This window comes from Heloderma suspectum, chromosome 8 (genome assembly GCF_057233095.1).
Source record: "Heloderma suspectum isolate Gila_16-S chromosome 8, 16-S_ref, whole genome shotgun sequence".
Classification (NCBI taxonomy): Eukaryota; Metazoa; Chordata; class Lepidosauria; order Squamata; family Helodermatidae; genus Heloderma; species Heloderma suspectum.
This window is the reverse complement of record NC_139465.1, coordinates 46,433,717-46,452,718: the sequence shown is the minus strand read 5'-3', so window position 1 is coordinate 46,452,718 and position 19,002 is coordinate 46,433,717. Positions and strand designations below refer to the sequence as shown.

At 47.6% G+C, this 19,002-nt stretch overlaps 1 protein-coding gene across 12 annotated transcripts in view; it reads right to left on the bottom strand.

Moving 5' to 3' along the window:
• The window catches only part of CFAP263 (cilia and flagella associated protein 263), a 32,368-nt gene that overhangs the window by 1,779 nt on the left and 11,587 nt on the right, over window positions 1-19,002 (bottom strand). For 6 of the 12 annotated variants that reach the window (XM_084812292.1, XM_084812290.1, XM_084812297.1 and 3 more), the window contains 5 exons: window positions 17,005-17,160; window positions 15,627-15,707; window positions 14,126-14,281; window positions 3,988-4,095; window positions 3,040-3,195 (listed from right to left, as the gene is read on the bottom strand). In XM_084812292.1, the coding sequence (XP_084668418.1) occupies window positions 3,040-3,195; window positions 3,988-4,095; window positions 14,126-14,281; window positions 15,627-15,707; window positions 17,005-17,160 (657 nt within the window). The remainder of the gene's footprint in view (window positions 1-3,039; window positions 3,196-3,987; window positions 4,096-14,125; window positions 14,282-15,626; window positions 15,708-17,004; window positions 17,161-19,002) is intronic. The other 6 variants (XM_084812294.1, XM_084812291.1, XM_084812295.1 and 3 more) reach the window with 3 other exon arrangements.

Genomic DNA, 19,002 nt, shown 5'->3' with positions numbered 1-19,002 from the left:
GGATGGGCAGCCGCTTTTGGTCCAGGGACTGGAATGCCCCCTGCCCCCGGTCTAAGTTAGTGGGCTGGATGATGTCAAGGGATGCTTGGCCCCACCTGGAAGCCGCACCCATCCTGTGACATCATCTGGCCCAGCCTTGCCCACTTTTTTTCTCAATGCTCTGCACAGAGAAAGGGACTCAGTGGTGCTTGCAGGAGTCAGCTAAGTCAGGGGCTTCCTTCCCATGCCCCTCCATGGCCCAACTGGGACACAAATGGCATGAAAAGGGGCTCCATTGTGGCATGCAGGGCCAGCTGTGCCAGTGGTCTCCTTCCCACACTGCTTGCATCTCAGCTGGAGCATAAGTAGTGGAGAACGGGACTCAGCAGGGGCTTCCAGGAGCCAGTTGCACAAGCACTGGCCAAGTTGGGGGAATTCCCTTGTTATCCCCAGTCAGAAACTGGCTATAACATGGGCACTCCTCTCCCCCTCGAGCCTCCAGGCCAGGGGACAGGACTTGGGGAGGGGCCTGAGAAGAGTGGGCCGGATTGGGCAGTTCCATGGGCTGGATTAGGCCTGAGGTTGCCCTCCCCTGATCTTTGATGGGGGAGGTAGCTCCTCTTCAAGAAAGTACAAGTTTAAGCATCATAGCTATATTCAAGATACTTGGCTCAACAACACTACAAGTGAGAAGGATCTTGGAATTGTTGTTGATCACAAGCTGAATATGAGCCAACAATGTGATGTGGCTGCAAAAAAGGCCAATGCTCTTTTGGGCTGCATTAATAGAAGCATAGCTTCCAAATCCCGGGAAGTACTAGTTCCCCTCTACTCAGCACTGGTTAGGCCTCATCTGGAGTACTGTGTCCAGTTCTGGGCACCACACTTGAAGAAGGATGCAGTCAAACTGGAGAGGGTTCAGAGGAGGGCAACAAAGATGGTCAGGGGACTGGAAACAAAGCCCTATGAGGAGAGACTGAAAGAACTGGGCATGTTTAGCCTTGAGAAGAGAAGACTGAGGGGAGATATGATAGCGCTCTTCAGGTCCTTGACAGGTTGTTGGAGAGAGGAAGGCCAGCATCTCTTCTCGATCATCCAGGAGTGCGGGACTTGGAATGATGGTCTCAAGTTACAAGATTCTCTTTGACAAATCATGGAGGACGGGGGAAGTGCCAGATGACTGGAGGAGGGCTAATGTTGTCCCTATCTTCAAAAAGGGCAAAAAGGAGGAACCTGGGAACTACAGACCAGTCAGTCTGACATCAATCCCTGGGAAAATTCTGGAGCAGATGATAAAGCAATCCATCTGGGAGCACCTTGACAACAATGCCGTGATTACTCGAAGCCAACATGGATTTGTCAAAAACAAGTCCTGCCAGATGAATCTGATCTCATTTTTGGATCAAGTCACCTCCCTTGTAGACCGAGGGAATGCTGTAGACATCATATACCTCAACTTCAGCAAAGCTTTTGACAAAGTGCCCCATGATCTCCTGATGAGCAAACTAGCTCAAAGTGGGCTAGATGAAACAACGATCCGGTGGATCCACACTTGGCTACAGAATCGGACTCAAAGAACGCTTATCAATGGGACCTTCTCCAACTGGGGAGAGGTAATGAGTGGGGTACCGCAGGGCTCAGTCCTGGGCCCAGTGCTCTTCTACATTTGTATTAATGACTTGGAGGAGGAAGTGCAGGGAATGCTGATCAAATTTGCAGATGACACAAAATTGGGCGGGATAGCTAATACTTTGGAAGACAGAAACAAAATTCAAAGTGATCTGGATAGACTGGAGCGCTGGGCAGAAAACAACAGAACGACATTTAATCGGGATAAATGCCAAGTTCTGCACCTAGGAAAAAGAAACCAAATGCACAGTTACAAGATGGGGGATACGTGGCTCAACCACACTACAAGCGAGAAGGATCTTGGAATTGTTGTCGATCACAAGCTGAATATGAGCCAACAATGTGATGTGGCTGCAAAAAAGGCCAATGCTATTTTGGGCTGCATTAATAGAAGCATAGCTTCCAAATCCCGGGAAGTACTAGTTCCCGTACTCAGCACTGGTTAGGCCTCATCTGGAGTACTGTGTCCAGTTCTGGGCACCACACTTTAAGAAGGATGCAAACAAACTGGAGAGGGTTCAGAGGAGGGCAACAAAGATGATCAGGGCACTGGAAACAAAGCCCTTTGAAGAGGGACTGAAAGAACTGGGCATGTTTAGCCTTGATAAGACTGAGGGGAGATAGAATAGCGCTCTTCAAGTCCTTGAAAGGTTGTCACAGAGAGGAAGGCCAGGATCTCTTCTCCATCATGCCAGAGTGCAGGACATGGAATCATGGGCTCAAGTTACAGGAAGCCAGATTCCAGCTGAACATCAGGAAAAACTTCCTGACTGTTAGAGCAATACGACAATGGAACCAATTACCTAGGGAGGTGGTGGGCTCTCCCATACTGGAGACATTCAAGACGAGGCTGGACAGCCATCTGTCAGGGATGCTCTGACTTGGATTCCTGCATTGAGCAGAGGGTTGGACTCGATGGCCTTGTAGGCCCCTTCCAGCCCTACTATTCTATGATTCTATGAAGCCAGATTCCAGCTGAACATCAGGAGAAACTTCCTGAGCGTTAGAACAATACGACAGTGGAACCCATGTCCTAGGGAGGTGGTGGGCTCTCCCACACTGGAGGCATTCAAGATGAGGCTGGACAGCCATCTGTTGGGGCTGCTCTGACTTGGATTCCTGCACTGAGCAGGGGGTTGGACTCGATGGTCTTGTAGGCCCCTTCCAACCCTACTATTCTATGAGTCTATTATTCATGTCCAGATCCCCCCCTCCCCTGCCATGCCATCTAAGAATGCTTTTCCAATAGGGAATTTGGCTTGCCTTCGTCCTGCTGCATTATGGCACTTGGCTACATTGTGCTCACATCATAGCTCTTTTGTGTTCTGGTCAGGGGCAGAACGGAGGCATGCAATGGTAGACGTTGTACTGGGCAGCTGTGCATCCCACATGCCTCCAACCAGCTGTGACCCTGTGCCTGCACAGCCATACCTCTGCAATTTCCACCTTCCTCTCCCAGATCTTGATGGTGTTTTCAAGTTCATGGACTGCCATTTTCTCATGAACATAGTTGAGGACAGGGGGCACTTTGTACTCTGCAAGCTGTCTCCGGAGTTTTTTGTTCAGGACCTCAGCTATGCCCCGTTCCTATGAAAGAAATGGGATAAGCACTTTGACTGGAACCTATCTCTTTGGCTTTAGTACCTGTGGTTTTTTCTATTGTAGGGTTAACAGCACCGGGGTGGGGGTGGGTAATTTAGATCAGGAAAACGGCACAAGGAGAAAGGGTTAAACAGTTCCTCCCTCAAGCGGCATTGCTCCACTCAAATTGAGCCCCCTGTTGCTTTACAGTTTTTGTAAAGTGTCACATGTAGTCCAGATTTCAAGAAGACCCTTACTCTGGGGAGGTGACTTTCACTGCAGTGTTCTTACTGGTAACCCGTCGCATGCTCCAAGTGGGGAAAGCCATGGCTTTTTTTCCTGAATGTACCACCCTCAAAGACAAAGAGCCACTGAGCCTCTCCACTGACTTTCTTCCCTTATTCAGAGAAGTCCCTCTCTTCTACTGTCCCAATGATCCCTCCTCAGTGTGTAGCCATTTACACTCATGTTCCTGAAAGCATGAACAACTGGAAATCGTATTTTCACTTCCTGGCCAGGCTTTTCAGCTGTTCACATACCCAACAGCAAGCAACCAAAATTGTCTCCTGGCACTGCAAATTCCCCTTAATGTTTCCACACACCCCTCCCCCATTACAGAAACAGTTTGGTTGTGCTCTGACCCACGAATGAGAGAAATCACAAGCTAGAGTACAAAAAGTGGCAGCACAAGCCAGTGAACGAGATGACTGCAACACTGTGGTGCACAAGCAACCCCAGGAAGCTGTAGCTGCTTCCCGGCGGCAGCGTGGCTCCTCTGGGGCCTCCCTTCTACCTTACCTCCTCTGCCAGGATGGCTTCGTGTGCAATTTTGTCCAGGGACTCCTTTCTCTGGGCGATGTCTTTCCCCAGGAGGGCAGCCATGGCCGTCGTGCTTTGCAGCTTCTTCTGAAATACAACGAGGTGGGCCAGACTGAGAAGGGCCAGGCTGGGTGGCCTGTGCTGACCTCAGCAGAGGGGGCATCCGGGCAGCACCCAGGCTTATTCTGCTTGTCAGAATACTGACTGGCCACACGCCCTGCAGCTCGTGAGAGCTGCAACTAGGAAACGAGGTGGGGCTGGAGCTCCACCACAGACGCGGCCAGCCCCTCTCGCCACCCCGTCTTGCCTCAGGAATGTTTCCGGAAACTCTTACCGCTCAGGGCTTTTGAGAAACATTGTTCTGCTCACTGCGCAACAGGATGTTTGTTCCACTTTTTTAAATGAGCCAAGTGTGGCCGTGTGCAACCCCGATTGGTGCCTGGATACCATGGTGGGCCAACCGAGACTGAGTCCTGGTAAGATGGGAGCCCTGTCGGTGGGCCCCAGCTTTGCAGGTCCAGAGGTTGGGCATTTTACCTGTCCTGTATGGGGCGCACTCTCTCGACAGGGGCATAGTCTGGGGATGCTCTTGGACTCATCTCAGTCACTGAAGGCCTGAGGGGCCTTGGCAGCAAAGCACACCTATTATCAGTTTCAGCTATGACCATTCCTGGGCTGTCTCTGTCCACAGCAATCCATGCATTGGTAACCTCAAGATTAGACTATTGTAATGTGCTTTACATGGGGCTGCCCTTGAAACTGGTCAGAAGCTACAAGTAGTGCAGAATGCAGCCGCTGGGTTGCTTGGTGGAGCTTCCTGCCATACACCTATGTCTCCTGTGCTGAACGCTCTGCGCTGGCTGCCCATGAGCTACCGAACCACAGTCAGCACGTTCTTGTTGGTTTATAAGGCCCTGAACAGCTCAAGACAGGCTACTGAAGAGGCCGACTTCTCCTGCACGGGCTGCCCCCGGCGATGCATTCTGGGGGGAGGCCTCGCTTGCTGTACCGAGGCCTGCTGCGCTCCCTTGGCTGTGGTGTGGAGGAGCGCCGTCTCCATTGTGGTGCCCCCATGTGACTGGTCCCCCCTTGAAATAAGGCCGGCTCCTGGTGTGGAATATTTCCACTCACAATTAAAGACATATTTGCTTGCCTGGGCATTTCTCTGACTGCCGGCATTGACAGTTGGCCCTGATTATTTCCATATACATTTTACTGACTTATTACTGTTTTATTATTTTGTTGATTGGTTTTATTGTATTTTGTTATGATTTTATTTTGTGAATTGCCTTGGGTATTTTAAACAAAAGAAAAGGGGTATATACGTTCTGTGAAATAAAATCAATCAACCAATAACGTTTTTAGTTCATTAGAGTGACATATACTCAAGGCAGCTCACAATTCTTTAAAGCAATAAATAAAAGAACCTACTAAAATGTAGAGCTGGGATGGGTCTTTAAGATCATCTAGTCCAACCCCCTGCTCAATGCAGGCTCTCCACTGCAGCTACAGCATCTCTGACAGATGGCCATCCAGCCTCTGCTTAAAAACCCGCAGTAAAGGAGAACCCACCACCTCCTGAGGCACTCTGTTCCACTGCTGAATAGCTCTTACTGTTAGAAAGTTTAAGTGAAATCTGCTTCCCTGCAATGTCCACTGGTTGCTTCTAGTTCTGCCCTTGGAGCAACAGAAAGCAACTCTGCTCCATCTTCTGCACCTTTTAGATATTTGAAAATGGGGGAGAGGACTAGGAGAAGCTGCTTTACCTGGGCTGCCTTCAGGTGTGTGCTTGTCATGACTCATGCCCCACCCACCTACAGACTACATATTTGGCTACAGCCCCCTTTTTAGCAGGAAGATCAAGGCTAGTGAGGGAGGTTGAAGAGTCTGTCAGACTTGGATATACCACTGGGGTGATTATCTGGTCTTGGTTCGACACTGTAATTGTATTCTTAGTTTGCAATAGTTTGTATTCCTTTTATCCCCTCTCTTAGGAAAGGGTATTCCTTTTTAATTTTACCTTTTTTAAACCTTTTTAAAAAATTTGTTGCTTTTCTTTTTATCCTCCTTTTTTTAATGCATATTGAGTGAATTCAGAATGATCAGGTTACCATGGTACTAACCAGGGCCCAGAAAGGCCAAAAGCGATATTTGAAAACCACCATCATGTCTCCCTTTAATCTTCTCTTCTCCAGGCTATGCATACCCAGCTCTTTCAACCATTCCTTACAGGACTTGGTTACCAGATCCCTCACCATCCTGGTTGCTCTTCTCTGAACGAGCTCAAATCTGTCAATGTCCTTCTTATAATGTGGCACCCAGAACTGGACACAGTATTCCAGACACAGCCTAACACAGAGTAGAGCAGAACTATTACTTCCTGTGATCTGGACACTATGTTCCTGTGAATGCAGCCTCAGATTGCATCAGCTTTTTTAGCAGCTCCATCACACTGCTGGCTCATGTCGTTTATGACCCACTAACACTGAGGTCCCCAGCGTGGTGCCCATGCATAGTGCTGCTACTGTGGGAGAAATGGGAGGGCATGTTGTCGTTTCAGCTTGGTTTTTCTTTTTTTGAGTCCACTAACTGCATGCGCACCTATGCTCTTGCACAGGAATGGAGGTTTAAAAATAAAGTGTGGTTGTTCATTGCTGCACAGTTGTGTAGGTGCACAGTGAAAAATAGCCACACACAACCCCCCCCATGTGGATTTCCACCCACAAATCCAATGAAAATCAGTGTGACGAAAGAGCAGGGAATGAAAAGAGGTGGTCCAGGGGCTGTTAACACCTTCCCCAGTAAATGGGGTCCTGGCCCTGTCAAGGACCCGCTGTGACCTCTTTGCATCACACTTTGAGGACAAAATCGCTCATCTCCACAGCAAACTTGACACTGTTAGTGTAGTTCCAGTTGAGGTGTCTGATGCCACCATCTGCCCAATTTTGTGGGATCAGTTCCAGTTGTTGCCAACCTGATGATGTAGACAAGGTGCTTGTAGCAATGTGACCGACCACGTGCCCTCTCGATCCCTGCCCCTCCTGGCTAATAAAAGCTAGCTGAGCGGGTATGACTGGGTGGGTCCAGGGAGAGATAAATGCTTCCCTTCGGGAAGGGGTGGTCCCTGCTGTCCTTAAGGAGGCAGTAGTGCGACCACTCCAGAAGAAGCCCCCTCTGGACCCAATGATATTAGACAACTACCGCCCAGTTGCAAATACCCCTTTTCTGGGGAAGGTACTTCAGAGGGTTGTGGCGGATCAACTGCAGGCACTCTTGGAGGATACTGATTATCTAGACCAGAGCTTTCCAAACTTTTCATGTTGGTGACACACTTTTTAGACATGCATCATTTCGTGACATTGTAATTCAGTTTTGCTAGCAAACCAGAGGTTAAACTAACCCGTTATAAGAGATACAGACACATACATAAATTGTAATAATGAAATGTATGGGGATACAACATATCTCATGAAAACCTTTCATTTATATTTTAAAAAATATATGATTTGTAAGATAATAGCATACATTGTTGTCATTCATGAGTTGTTCAGTCGTTCAGTCGTGTCCGACTCTTCGTGACCCCATGGACCATAGCACGCCAGGCCTTCCTGTCCTGCGATCTCTCCCGGAGTGTGCTCAAGTCCATATTCATTGCATCGGTGATGCTATCTAGCCATCTCATCCTCTGCCGTCCCCTTCTCCTTTTGCCTTCAGTCTTTCCCAGCATCAGGGTCTTTTCCAGAGAGTTTTCTCTTCGCATTAGGTGGCCAAAATATTTGAGCTTCAGCTTCAGTATCTGTCCTTCCAATGAGCACTCAGGGTTGATTTCTTTTAGTATGGACTGATTTGACCTCCTTGCAGTCCAGGGGACTCGTAAGAGTCTTCTCCAGCACCACAGTTCGAAAGCATCAATTCTTTGGCGCTCAGCCTTCCTTATAGTCCAGCTCTCACAGCCATACATTACTACTGGGAAAACCATAGCTTTGATTAGACGGACCTTTGTCGGCAAGGTGATGTCTCTGCTTCTTACTATGCTGTCTAGGTTGGCCATAGCTTTCCTCCCAAGGAGCAAGCGTCTTTTAATTTCATGGCTACAGTCACCGTCTGCGGTGATCTTGGAGCCCAAGAAAGTAAAATCTGTCACTGCTTCCATTTCTTCCCCTTCTATATGCCAGGAAGTGATGGGGCCAGATGCCATGATCTTCGTTTTTTTAATGTTGAGTTTCAAACCAGCTTTTGCACTCTCCTCTTTCACCCTCAACAAGAGGCTCTTGAGATCCTCTTCGCTTTCTGCCATTAGGGTGGTATCGTCTGCATATCGGAGGTTGTTGATAATTCTCCCAGCAATCTTAATTCCGACCTCTGATTCATCCAACCCGGCATTTCTCATGATGTACTCTGCATATAAGTTAAATAAGCAGGGTGACAATATGCAGCCTTGTCGTACTCCTTTCCCAATTTTGAACCAATCGGTTATTCCATGTCTGGTTCTTACTGTTGCTTCTTGACCCTCGTACAGGTTTCTCAGGAGACAGGTAAGGTGGTCTGGTACTCCCATCTCTTTAAGAATTTGCCACAGTTTGTTGTGATCCACACAATCAAAGGCTTTAGCGTAGTCAATGAAGCAGAACTAGACGTTTTTCTGGAATTCTCTTGCTTTCTCCATGATGCAGCGAATGTTGGCGATTTGATCTCTAGTTCCTCTGCCTCTTCGAAACCCAGCTTGTACTTCCGGTAGTTCTCGGTTCGCATACTGCTGAAGCCTAGCTTGTAGGATTTTGAGCATCACCTTGCTGGCATGTGAAATGAGAGCAATTGTGCGGTAGTTTGAACACTCTTTGGCGTTGCCCTTCTTTGGAATTGGAATGTAAACTGACCTTTTCCAGTCTTGCGGCCATTGCTGAGTGTTCCAAATTTGTTGGCATATTGAATGCAGCACTTTAACAGCATCATCTTTTAGGATTTTAAATAGCTCAGCTGGAATACTGTCATCTCCGCTAGCTTTGTTGTTAGTAATGCTTCCTAAGGCCCACTTGACTTCACTTTCTAAGATGTCCGGCTCAAGTTCAGTGACCGCACTATCATGGCTCTCAGGGACATTAAGATCTTTCCTGTATAGTTCTTCTGTGTATTCTTTCCACCTCTTCTTAATCTCATCTGCTTCTCTTATGTCCCTGCCTTCTTTGTCCTTGATCATGCCCATCTTTGCACAAAACGTTCCCTTGAGATCTCCGATTTTCTTGAAGAGATCTCTAGTCTTTCCCATTCTGTTGTTTTCCTCGATTTCTTTGCATTGTTCATTTAAGAAGGCCTTCTTGTCTCTCCTTGCTATTCTCTGGAACTCTGCATTCAGTTGGATAGATCTTCCCCTTTCTCCCTTGCTTTTCGCTTCCCTTCTTTCCTCAGCTACTTGTAAAGCCTCATCAGACAGCCACTTGGCTTTCTTGCATTTCTTTTTCTTTGGGATGGATTTCGTTGCTGCCTCCTGAACAATGTTACGGACCATAGTTCCTCAGGCACTCTGTCTATCAGGTCAAATCCCTGAAATCTATTCCTCACCTCCACTGTGTATTCATAAGGGATATGATTTAGGTCATACCTGAACGGTTTAGTGGTTTTCCCTACATTCTTCAATTTAAGCTGAAATTTTGCAACAAGAACAACAAGAACAAGAACAACAATCTGAGCCACAGTCAGCTCCAGGTCTTGTTTTGGCTGACTGTATAGAGCTTCTCCATCTTTGGCTGCAAAGGACATAATCAATCTGATTTCGATATTGACCATCTGGTGATGTCCATGTGTAGAGTCATCTCTTGTGCTGTTGGAAAAGAGTGTTTGCTATGATCAGCGTGTTCTCTTGGCAAAACTCTATTAGCCTTTGTCCTGCTTCATTTTGTACACCAAGGCCATGCCTGCCTGTTATCCCGGTGATTTCTTGACTTCCTACTTTAGCATTCCAATCCCCTATGATGAAGAGGACATCTTTTTTGGGTGTTAGTTCTAGAAGGTGTTGTAGGTCTTCATAGAACCGATCAACCTCAGCTTCTTCGGCCTCAGTGGTTGGGGCATAGACTTGAATTACTGTGATGTTGAATGGTTTGCCTTGGATTCGTACTGAGATCATTCTATCGTTTTTAAGATTGTACCCCAGTACTGCTTTTCCCACCCTTTTGTTGCCTATGAGTGCTACTCCATTTCTTCTAAGGGATTCTTGCCCACAATAGTAGATATGATGGTCATCTGAATTAAATTCGCCCATGCCTGTCCATTTTAGTTAGCTGATTCCCAAGATGTCGATGTTCAATCTTGCCATCTCATGTTTGACCACCTCCAACTTACCTTGATTCATTGATCTGACATTCCAGGTTTCTAAACAAAATTGTTCTTTACAGCATCGGATTTTCTTTTCACCACCAGACACATCCACAGCTGAGTGTCCTTTCGGCTTTGGCCCAGCCGCTTCACTCTTTCTGGCACTACTTGGAAATACCCTCTGCTCTTCCCCAGTAGTATATTGGACACCTTCCGACCTGAGGGGCTCATCTTCCGGGGTCATCTCTTTTAGCCTTGTGTTACGTTCCATGGGGTTTTCTTGGCAAGAATACTGGAGTGGGTTGCCATTTCCTTCTCCAGTGGACCACATTTTGTCAGAACTCTCTGCCATGACCTGTCCGTCTTGGGTGGCCCTGCACGGCATAGCTTATGGCTTCACTGAGTTCTGCAAGCCCTTTCGCCACAACAAGGCAGTGATCCATGAAGGGATTACATTCATTACATTCATGAGTAACAGTATGTAAATATGTGCAAGAATTTAAAAAAGTTGAATAACACCAATAACTACTTACCATCTTAATGGGATGTATGAGGTTGATGGGATGAACACAGCTTTTCAATATTTGGTGGAATATTAGATAAAGACACTCGCATTTCGTCATCAAGCATTTTTAAGCTTCCACGTTTCAGTGTCTTTAACTTTGCCATTGTTGAAAATAAATGGCAGAAATCAAATCATAAGTGCCACGTGGTGGGTGGCTTGCTGTTTGCCACATTGGGCTTGGGAGGGTGGCCTCCCTTCAGCCAGCAGCAGGTGGGTTGACTGGGTGACAGCCTGCAGCTGCGCTCGCCCGGGTGATTGGCAGCACGCTGATTCTGAGGCTTCTGGCCTCCACTGAGCTCCGTTCTGACTGGCCAAGATGGCAGACGGCCCGCTCAGTGCAGTCCCAGTCGGCATTTCCACCCGCGTGTTATTCTGGCCTGGCCGTGTGGCAGCGCAGTGCAGAAGTCCGTGAAGGGCACACCCGAAACCACGCAGGGCTGGTGGCCACTGCCACTTCTCCGTGCCGGCATTGGCCATGCTCTGCTCCCAGGGCAGCGCCTACCTTCTCCTCTCTTTGCCCCGCACCTCTACCTTTCCGGGGAGCGCAGGCTCGAAGCTCCTCGCCTGCCTGGCGCAGCCCTCCCTGCTCTGGGGGCGTCCAGCAGGCCGTTGTTCTCCCCCGCTGCCCTGCAGCCTCACTGAGGATGCGGGGAAGCCTCTCGCCCAAGCTGATTGCAAATTGCTCAACTAATTGCTCCGCTAACTTCGAATTCTCCACACTCCTCATGCAGCCAGCGTTACCACACTCCTCGCCGTACCGCTCCAACACCACCAATCATGTGCGTCCTACGTCAACACGCCACATGATCCTAAAGCAGCTAATGTTAAAGCACCTAAGCCTTAGCTGCTAAGCCTTAGCAGCTAAGCTGCTTTAACATTAGCTGCTTTAGGAAGTTCCGGGGGAGGGGCCAAGGGAAGCAAACGCAAGTAAGGGAGCTCCGTGGTGCCCTTCCGCACAATTTTCTGAATTTCGCACAACACACCTACACACTGCCGGCGACACGCTAATGTGTCACGGCACACAGTTTGGAAAGCTCTGATCTAGACCCATTCCAGTCTGGGTTTTGATATGGTCATGGGACTGAATCAGCTTTCATCACCCTGATGGATGACCTTTATCGAAAGAGGGACAGGGGGAGTTCAACCCTGTTAATTCCGCTTGACTGCATTGGTTCTCATACCATTGACCATGGTATCCTCCTGGATTGACTCCGTGGGATGGGTATCGGGGGCACTGTGCTACAGAGCCTATTTCAGAGAGTAACATTGGGTGACTTTTCCTTAGCCCCTTGGCATTTGAGCTATGGGGTCCCGCAGGGTACCATCTTGTCCCCAATGTTATTTAACATCTATATGAAGTCACTAGGAGTGGTCATTAGGGGATCTGGAGCTAAATGCCATCAGTATGCTGATGACATGCAGCTCTATCTCCCTGTGACATCTGAATCAGGATAGGCTGTGCACTGAGTGCCTAGACTCAATGGGCTGGATGAGGACCAATAAACTGAAGCTGAATCCCAGCAAGACGGAAGCTTTGTGGGTGAGTGGTTCCCAAGTCCGGGATATAGGTTCATTGCCTGTTCTGGATGGGGTTGCATTCCCTCTGAAAGGTCAGGTTTGTCGTCTGGGGGTACTCCTAGATCCATCATTGTCGCTGGAGGCCCAAGTGGCTGCTGCAGCTCAGAGTGCCTTTTACCAGCTTCAGCTGGTTTGCCAGCTACAGCCTCTCCTGGACAGGGATAGCTTGGCCACTGTGGTACAGGCATTAGTAACCTCAAGGTGGGATTACTGCAATGCGCTCTACGTGGGGCTGCCCTTCAGGCTGCTCTGGAAGCTGGAGCTAGCGCAGAACGCAGCAGCTTGGCTGTGGTCAGGAGCTGCCCCTTTTCAGTGTGCAACTCCTTTGCTGAGGGAACTGCACTGACTGCCTATTCGCTACCGGGCCAGGTTTAAGGTTTTGGTACAAAGCCCTAAACAACTTGGACCCAGAGAGCAGCTCCTTCTTTACCAACCTGCCTGGTCACTGAGATCATCAGAGGCCATGTTCCTGGTGGTTCCACATGGACCTATGTTCCAGCTGGAATCCACCAGGAAAAGAGCCTTCAGTGTGGTGGCCCCCTTCCTGTGGATTCCCTGCCTTGGGAGGTCAGGCAGGCACCAACGTTGTGTTCCTTCTGGTGCCTCCTGAAGACATTGTTATTTTGAGAGGCCTTCCTTGTGTGACCAGCCATGGTTTATTAAATTCAACCTTATTGGAATTTGTTGTTTTTTTAATGGTTTAACTGTTTTAATCTGGTGTTTTATACTTTTATCTTTGTTGTTCACTGCTCCGAAATCTTCTGATTTGGAGCGGTATATAAATATTGTAAATAAATAAAATAAAATAGAAGAGGTGGGAAAAAAGGGGTAGATCCTGCCACAGGAGGGAAGAAAGAGTGGGTAAAAATGTTATCACTCCCACATATCAGTAGACTGGACTAGACATGTCTTTGTAGCGCATGAAAACTGCCAGAACTGGAAATGTCATAAAAATGTTTGAGAGCATAGGTGGCTGTGGGATTACGGGAGTTGCAGTCTAACAGATCTGCAGGGCACCAAGTTGGGGAAGGCTGCTTTGAAGAGTGTGAGTTGTGAGCGTGGAAACCTTTACCCCCTGTTACATTCTTCCCACTAGCTGCCCTAACCCAAACTCTTCTTGCTCCTCTATAGTGTATACTGAATTGCAAATTCTACATTTCCCTTGGCAAGGGAAATGTCCTCTCAGAAGGGAGCAATTGTATAACCTTCAAATGACTGCAAAATTAATCCTCACCTTGGTTGTACTCTCCTGGATGCTGTCAATCCTTTCTTCCCTCCCCCCTCTCTGTACATGGCAGGGTCGAATTCAGCATGGTGATGGAATAGTTCATGTGCTTCTCAGCCCCTCTTTTGGCATGCTCCAAAGTCAGGAGCAATCCTAGCAGCCAGAAAGAGTGGCCACTGTGTCTGACTGTATGAACTCTGCAGCAGAAGAGATGGGAAGCTACAAGTGCAGGGGAGAAAGGGCTGTTCTTGCTTCACAGCAGCAGAGTAATGCTCAGTGGCAGTGCAGCGCCAATGGCGGCAACATGGATGTGTGTGGTGTGGATGCAGGCTGTGGGCTGTGGAGGGCTGGATTCCAGGTCCTTTCCAGCACCCATCTTAAGCTGCACAGGTGGAGCCAGAGGGCAGCAGAGAGTGGGAGCCGTGTTCTCGACTTACTTTGTAGAAGTTGAGGATCTGGAGGGTGTTGCCCACAGTCAACTTCAGCTGCAGCAGGTCCTGGTTTCGTTCATCAATCTTCTCCAGGAACTGGGCATTCTCGATCTTCAGCTGCTGGAAATCTACCTCATGAAGCGCCTCCCCCAGCTCCTCCTTCTGCAGACAGACCGAGAATAGTGATGGTCACTGACCAGGCAGCCAAGCACACTGCAGGCCTCTGCCTTGTAGGAGGTCTTTGAGGGTGGTTGCCCAGCCCAGCCCTGCAGAGAATGCTGCAGTCCACAGGGAAGGGGACACAGCCTTGGGATCTAGATGCAGGACCGTCACTACAGGCTTTTCACTACAGTCCTGCTCTGTGAACTGGTCACCAGTGTCCAAGCACTATGAATTTAAACTGTGGCATATGTGCAAAGAGGAACAAGGTTAAGAAGTCTCAACTGCAAGAAGAGGCTGGAGAATGGAGACTGTTTTGCTCAGCAAAAAGCAGACAGAAGGCAGATAATTTTGCTCTGCAAATGCATGAAAGAAGGATGGAAGGGAGGAAAGTGGGGTAGAGGAGAGCTTTAGGTTGGTGCCAAGCATGCACCGCTTCCATTTCTCCACCTGCAAGCCCCCCGTCAACCATTTCAGTAGTGCAGTAATCCCCAAACTGCGTGTATAGAAACCCGTCGATTTGAGGTGAACACTTCATGCATGTGATGAAGTGTCCACAAAAGCTTATGCCAAAAGTCTCTTTCTCTTGTGCCTGGCTCAGAGCAAACAGAAGTCTTATTTACTAACATGGTCCATGGCTTGCACATATTGGCAGCCCCAGATCCTGCATTCTAGGGCAGCTGCAGAGAACACAGAGAGCTAGAAGCACAAAGTGGACTTTGCGGCAATTTGAAGAAAAGCGGTTAGCAGCTTCTGATCTGATGCTTCCGTTGTGTGTGGCCCCTCCGGGGCTCAGGGATTATCCTTTCCTCTGCACTTTTCCTTCTGTGCTGTTGGGAGGCATCCAACAAAACCTTGTTTGGAGATGACTCAGTGGGTGGCTGGGGTTTGCTCATGCAAGCCAAATGCACGTCTGGGATTGGGAAGGAATTTTGGCTCAGGGGTTGCCACCCCTTGGGATGCACAGCTCGGCTCATTTGCGGGAGACATCTGGAACACTTGCTCAGCAGCACCTGCTCTCTGCTTGACTTTGAACCCTAACTGAATAATCCTACAGCGCCAGTTCTGGAGACAGGCTGCTTCCAGACAAGGCTTTTATGGCCCCTCACTCATGGAATTGTACAGGAGGTCCAGAAGTCTGTGCCTTCCAGTGGTAGCCCTCCTTGTTTCCCCACCACATTTTCTTACCACAGAAAATCCATTAAGGCAGAAAAGGTGGAATAGCTGCCCAAGGCCTTCTGGCTGCTGGAAGCTCCCATGTGCTTAACACCGACCACACGCACGCCAAGCAGGGACACAGCCAGGTGGGACTTCCCCACCGAGTAAAGTGATGCAAAGGGTGATGTACCTGCTTGAGCTGCATCTGCATCTTCTTCTTCTGGACTTTCAGAGAATCATTTTTCAAGCGAATTTTCTCTTTCTGTACATCCTGAAAAAAGAAGTTACCTCGTTTCTTCCTCAGACTTCTGTGGCAGATCAAGCAAATCTTTCTTATTTGCAAGGTCTTACCTCTGCTGCTCAATTAGGAAATTCTATAATCAGATGCCTCCAAGAGGCATTTCACAGTTGTGAAGAAACTCACACACACCTTGCCCCCACAAGCTGCGGTTTCTAGTGGGCCAGATAAACTGATAGGCCAGGGTAGTAAGCTTTTGAGTTGCACAGAACTCTACTCTAGACAAAAGAGTTCCATGTATCTCAGAAGTCTTCTGAGGAATTTTACAGCTTGCTCCCATCCTGATGCAGTTAATCCCCAGTAAAATAAAATCAGCGGAAACTTTTTTGATCCTGTCTTTCTTGCAGATAGAAAGAAAATTGCTCATTATTGCTGCTACTGCCATGCAAAAACAATGGCCATTCTATGAAAAATGAAATGAAGAGAAACTTTATGAACAGCTGAACTGGGACTTGATGAATACAGTTTCCATGTTTTTCAGTGGCCCACTCCTGTGTCTTCAAGAATAGCAGCAGGAAAACAGTAATCTTCGTCAGGAAGGGTTGGGGGCAGAGACTTTAACCTATTAGTAGTGGCGAAACAGCAATTTTGTCTGCAGGGATCATGGAGGAGCAGGCGTTAACCTTGCACATGCGCACACATGCGCACACGCCACCAGTCTAAGTGGGCAAGTGAGTGTGAATGAGAAGGCAGAGAATTGGTAGGTGTGTGCATGTATGGTTGTGAACGCATGGATATGTCCTGGCCCTGCCTGCCCTGTGGCCCCCAAAGGATTCTGCAACCACCAGTGTGGCCCTTCACTCAAAAAGGTTCCCCACCCTTGGCCTAACATGTAGAAATGTGACGGCGGCTTCACTGGCATGGAGATAAAAAGATAGGGGAAGTTCCACCTGTTTAATCTCTGCATGTTTGGCAGCTATTAAGGATGCAGGAACATGGCTACTTTTAAAAAATGGCAATCCTATATATTTGTTGGGCTTTGTGAAACCAGGGATATATTTTATGGAACTAAAGTGATCTGAAATAGGCAGATTTCCGAACTGGTCAATCTTCCTTTGAAAGGCGAAGATATATGGGCACCACAATGGCATCTAGCAGCCACTGCACTCAGTTGCTGGTAACTCAACAGAACACGAACACTTACTGAAAATCAGGAATACTGCAAGGGTAACAAGCTGATTAGAAACACTATACCCAGTCCTAGTAGGCTGCCTTACCAATGTCAATATACAATTAATGAGAGCAAAATTAGAAGAAGTGACTGACTCACCCTGGCGCGTATCTTGTCTTCCATGTATCGAAGCACCTTTTCGGAAGCAATGACACTCCCTTTCTTCTTGGTTATGGTTTTGATTATGTCTTTGTCAAAGTCCACCATGGCTCTCTTAATGTCAGCCATGCGAATGTCTGCTTCCTCTAGGACAGCCTGCAGAATTCAAATTATGTTGAAAGCAAGGACATGTTGCATTTAATTTATTCTCTGTGATGGGGTCTTAACCACACCAGGTTAAGTTCTCTTCCAGCAGGGATTTAATCTTTAATCTGTTGCTCGAATTATTAACTTTACTACTGGCTCTTTAATATTTTAATATTTTAATATATTAATATTTTTATTGTTGTATTTATTGTTTTGGTTGCTATTGTGTTGTTGTTGTTATTATTTTTATTATTGTAAGGGGCCCCAAGGGTATCTGCCAGTTGGACAGTACTTAAATTTGATAATTTTTTTAAAGAAGTCTAGCAATTAGTCAAAAAGCTCTCCAAACCTGCCCATGTTCACTGGTGACAAATGGGACAGAGAGGTAAGGCAGATATTGGTGAGGAATTTCTGAGTATGTGGGTTCCCTGAATTCTACTTCCCAAAGATTGCACAAGTGGGTGGCACTGTCAGGCAGTGATGTAGTGGACCAGGGCTCACAGAGCCAAAGCACTGGAATGTTTTGATTAGCAGGGACAACAACATCATCTGCCACCCCCTTTGGACGTACCTATTCCTTCAGAGCTAACCTCCAATCCTCATAGTGGGCTTCTCCACACGGAGCTTTTATCCTGCTATTGAGATTGGTTACTCACGGAAGTTTGAGGGTCCTTTAGATGACGTCATCAACCTCCAGGGCATCTCCCGCACTAAATGACCTTTATCCATTTTTTAAAAGATCGGAGATAATGAGCTATCAAATTATAGCACTTGAGTTCCCTTCGAGTTTCCTCCATGAAAAAAGGAAACCCTGCAACAAGAGGAGCTAGACCACAGCGCCATCTAGCAGCTGTATAATGAAACATATCAAAAACTCAGATAAGGGGGGAAAGGAGCGGGGGAAGGAGGGGGGAAGGAAGCCGGTGTAAAAGGCGTCCATAGTGATTCTGCATTTAAAACGGAAGCAGAAAGCCCTGTTTTAAAGTGGGACTTTGGGCAGGTGCAGAAATGCTCACTGACTGAGGAGAAAATGGATTTTCCCAGCAACAATCTATTGTTAAGCTATCCTTATTGTAATGCAAAGCATTTTGGGGTGGCTTGCTCTTGAATGGGCAGTTACGACCCCTTAGCTTTACAAAAGACCTGCTTCTGGTGGAGATGAAAACTACCAGAACTAGTTTGTTGACTTGGAGATAAAATGTTTCTCCCTAGGGCTGGGAAAAGAAACTCCTCAAAAACCTTGAGCTGGTGGTCTTGTGCTGTCTGGGGACATGTTGTGTTCCTCTCTCTTCCTTTCTTGTGCAGTCCAAGGTCTCTCCAGTCAAAGTCCAACATGCTAACCACTACACTGCTCTTTGCCAGCTCACTATTCTATGACAGGTCAGCTGATGGCAATAAATTTGATATTATGCTATGAACTGCTACTCTTTGGCAGCGGGAGTGGAGGATGTGTGTAGATATATATAAATATTCGGGGTGGGGGGAGAGAGAAAATTCAGCACATTTTTGGACTCACCTTGGGGCATGGCTATGGAGACTGTCATGATGAGTGCCTGCCCTTCCAAATTTACCACTACACTACTGCTGCCAGGCACTCAAGAAGCATTCCTCAAAGCATAGTTGCTAGTTGCTGCTGTGCTTATATTAATGAAACACTGAATGTGGAAGAGGAAAAAAGTGATCTCCATGGCAGACAAATTAAACAGCCACCAGCCCCACTACGGCCAGCTACTTTTCCCATGTTTAAGTATTTAGAAAGGAGCCACTTAACATAGGTTGTTCTAGCTCTTCAGCATCACGAAAAGGCATCTATTTTAACATATGCAAAAGCAGAGTAGAAAAACCAAAGAC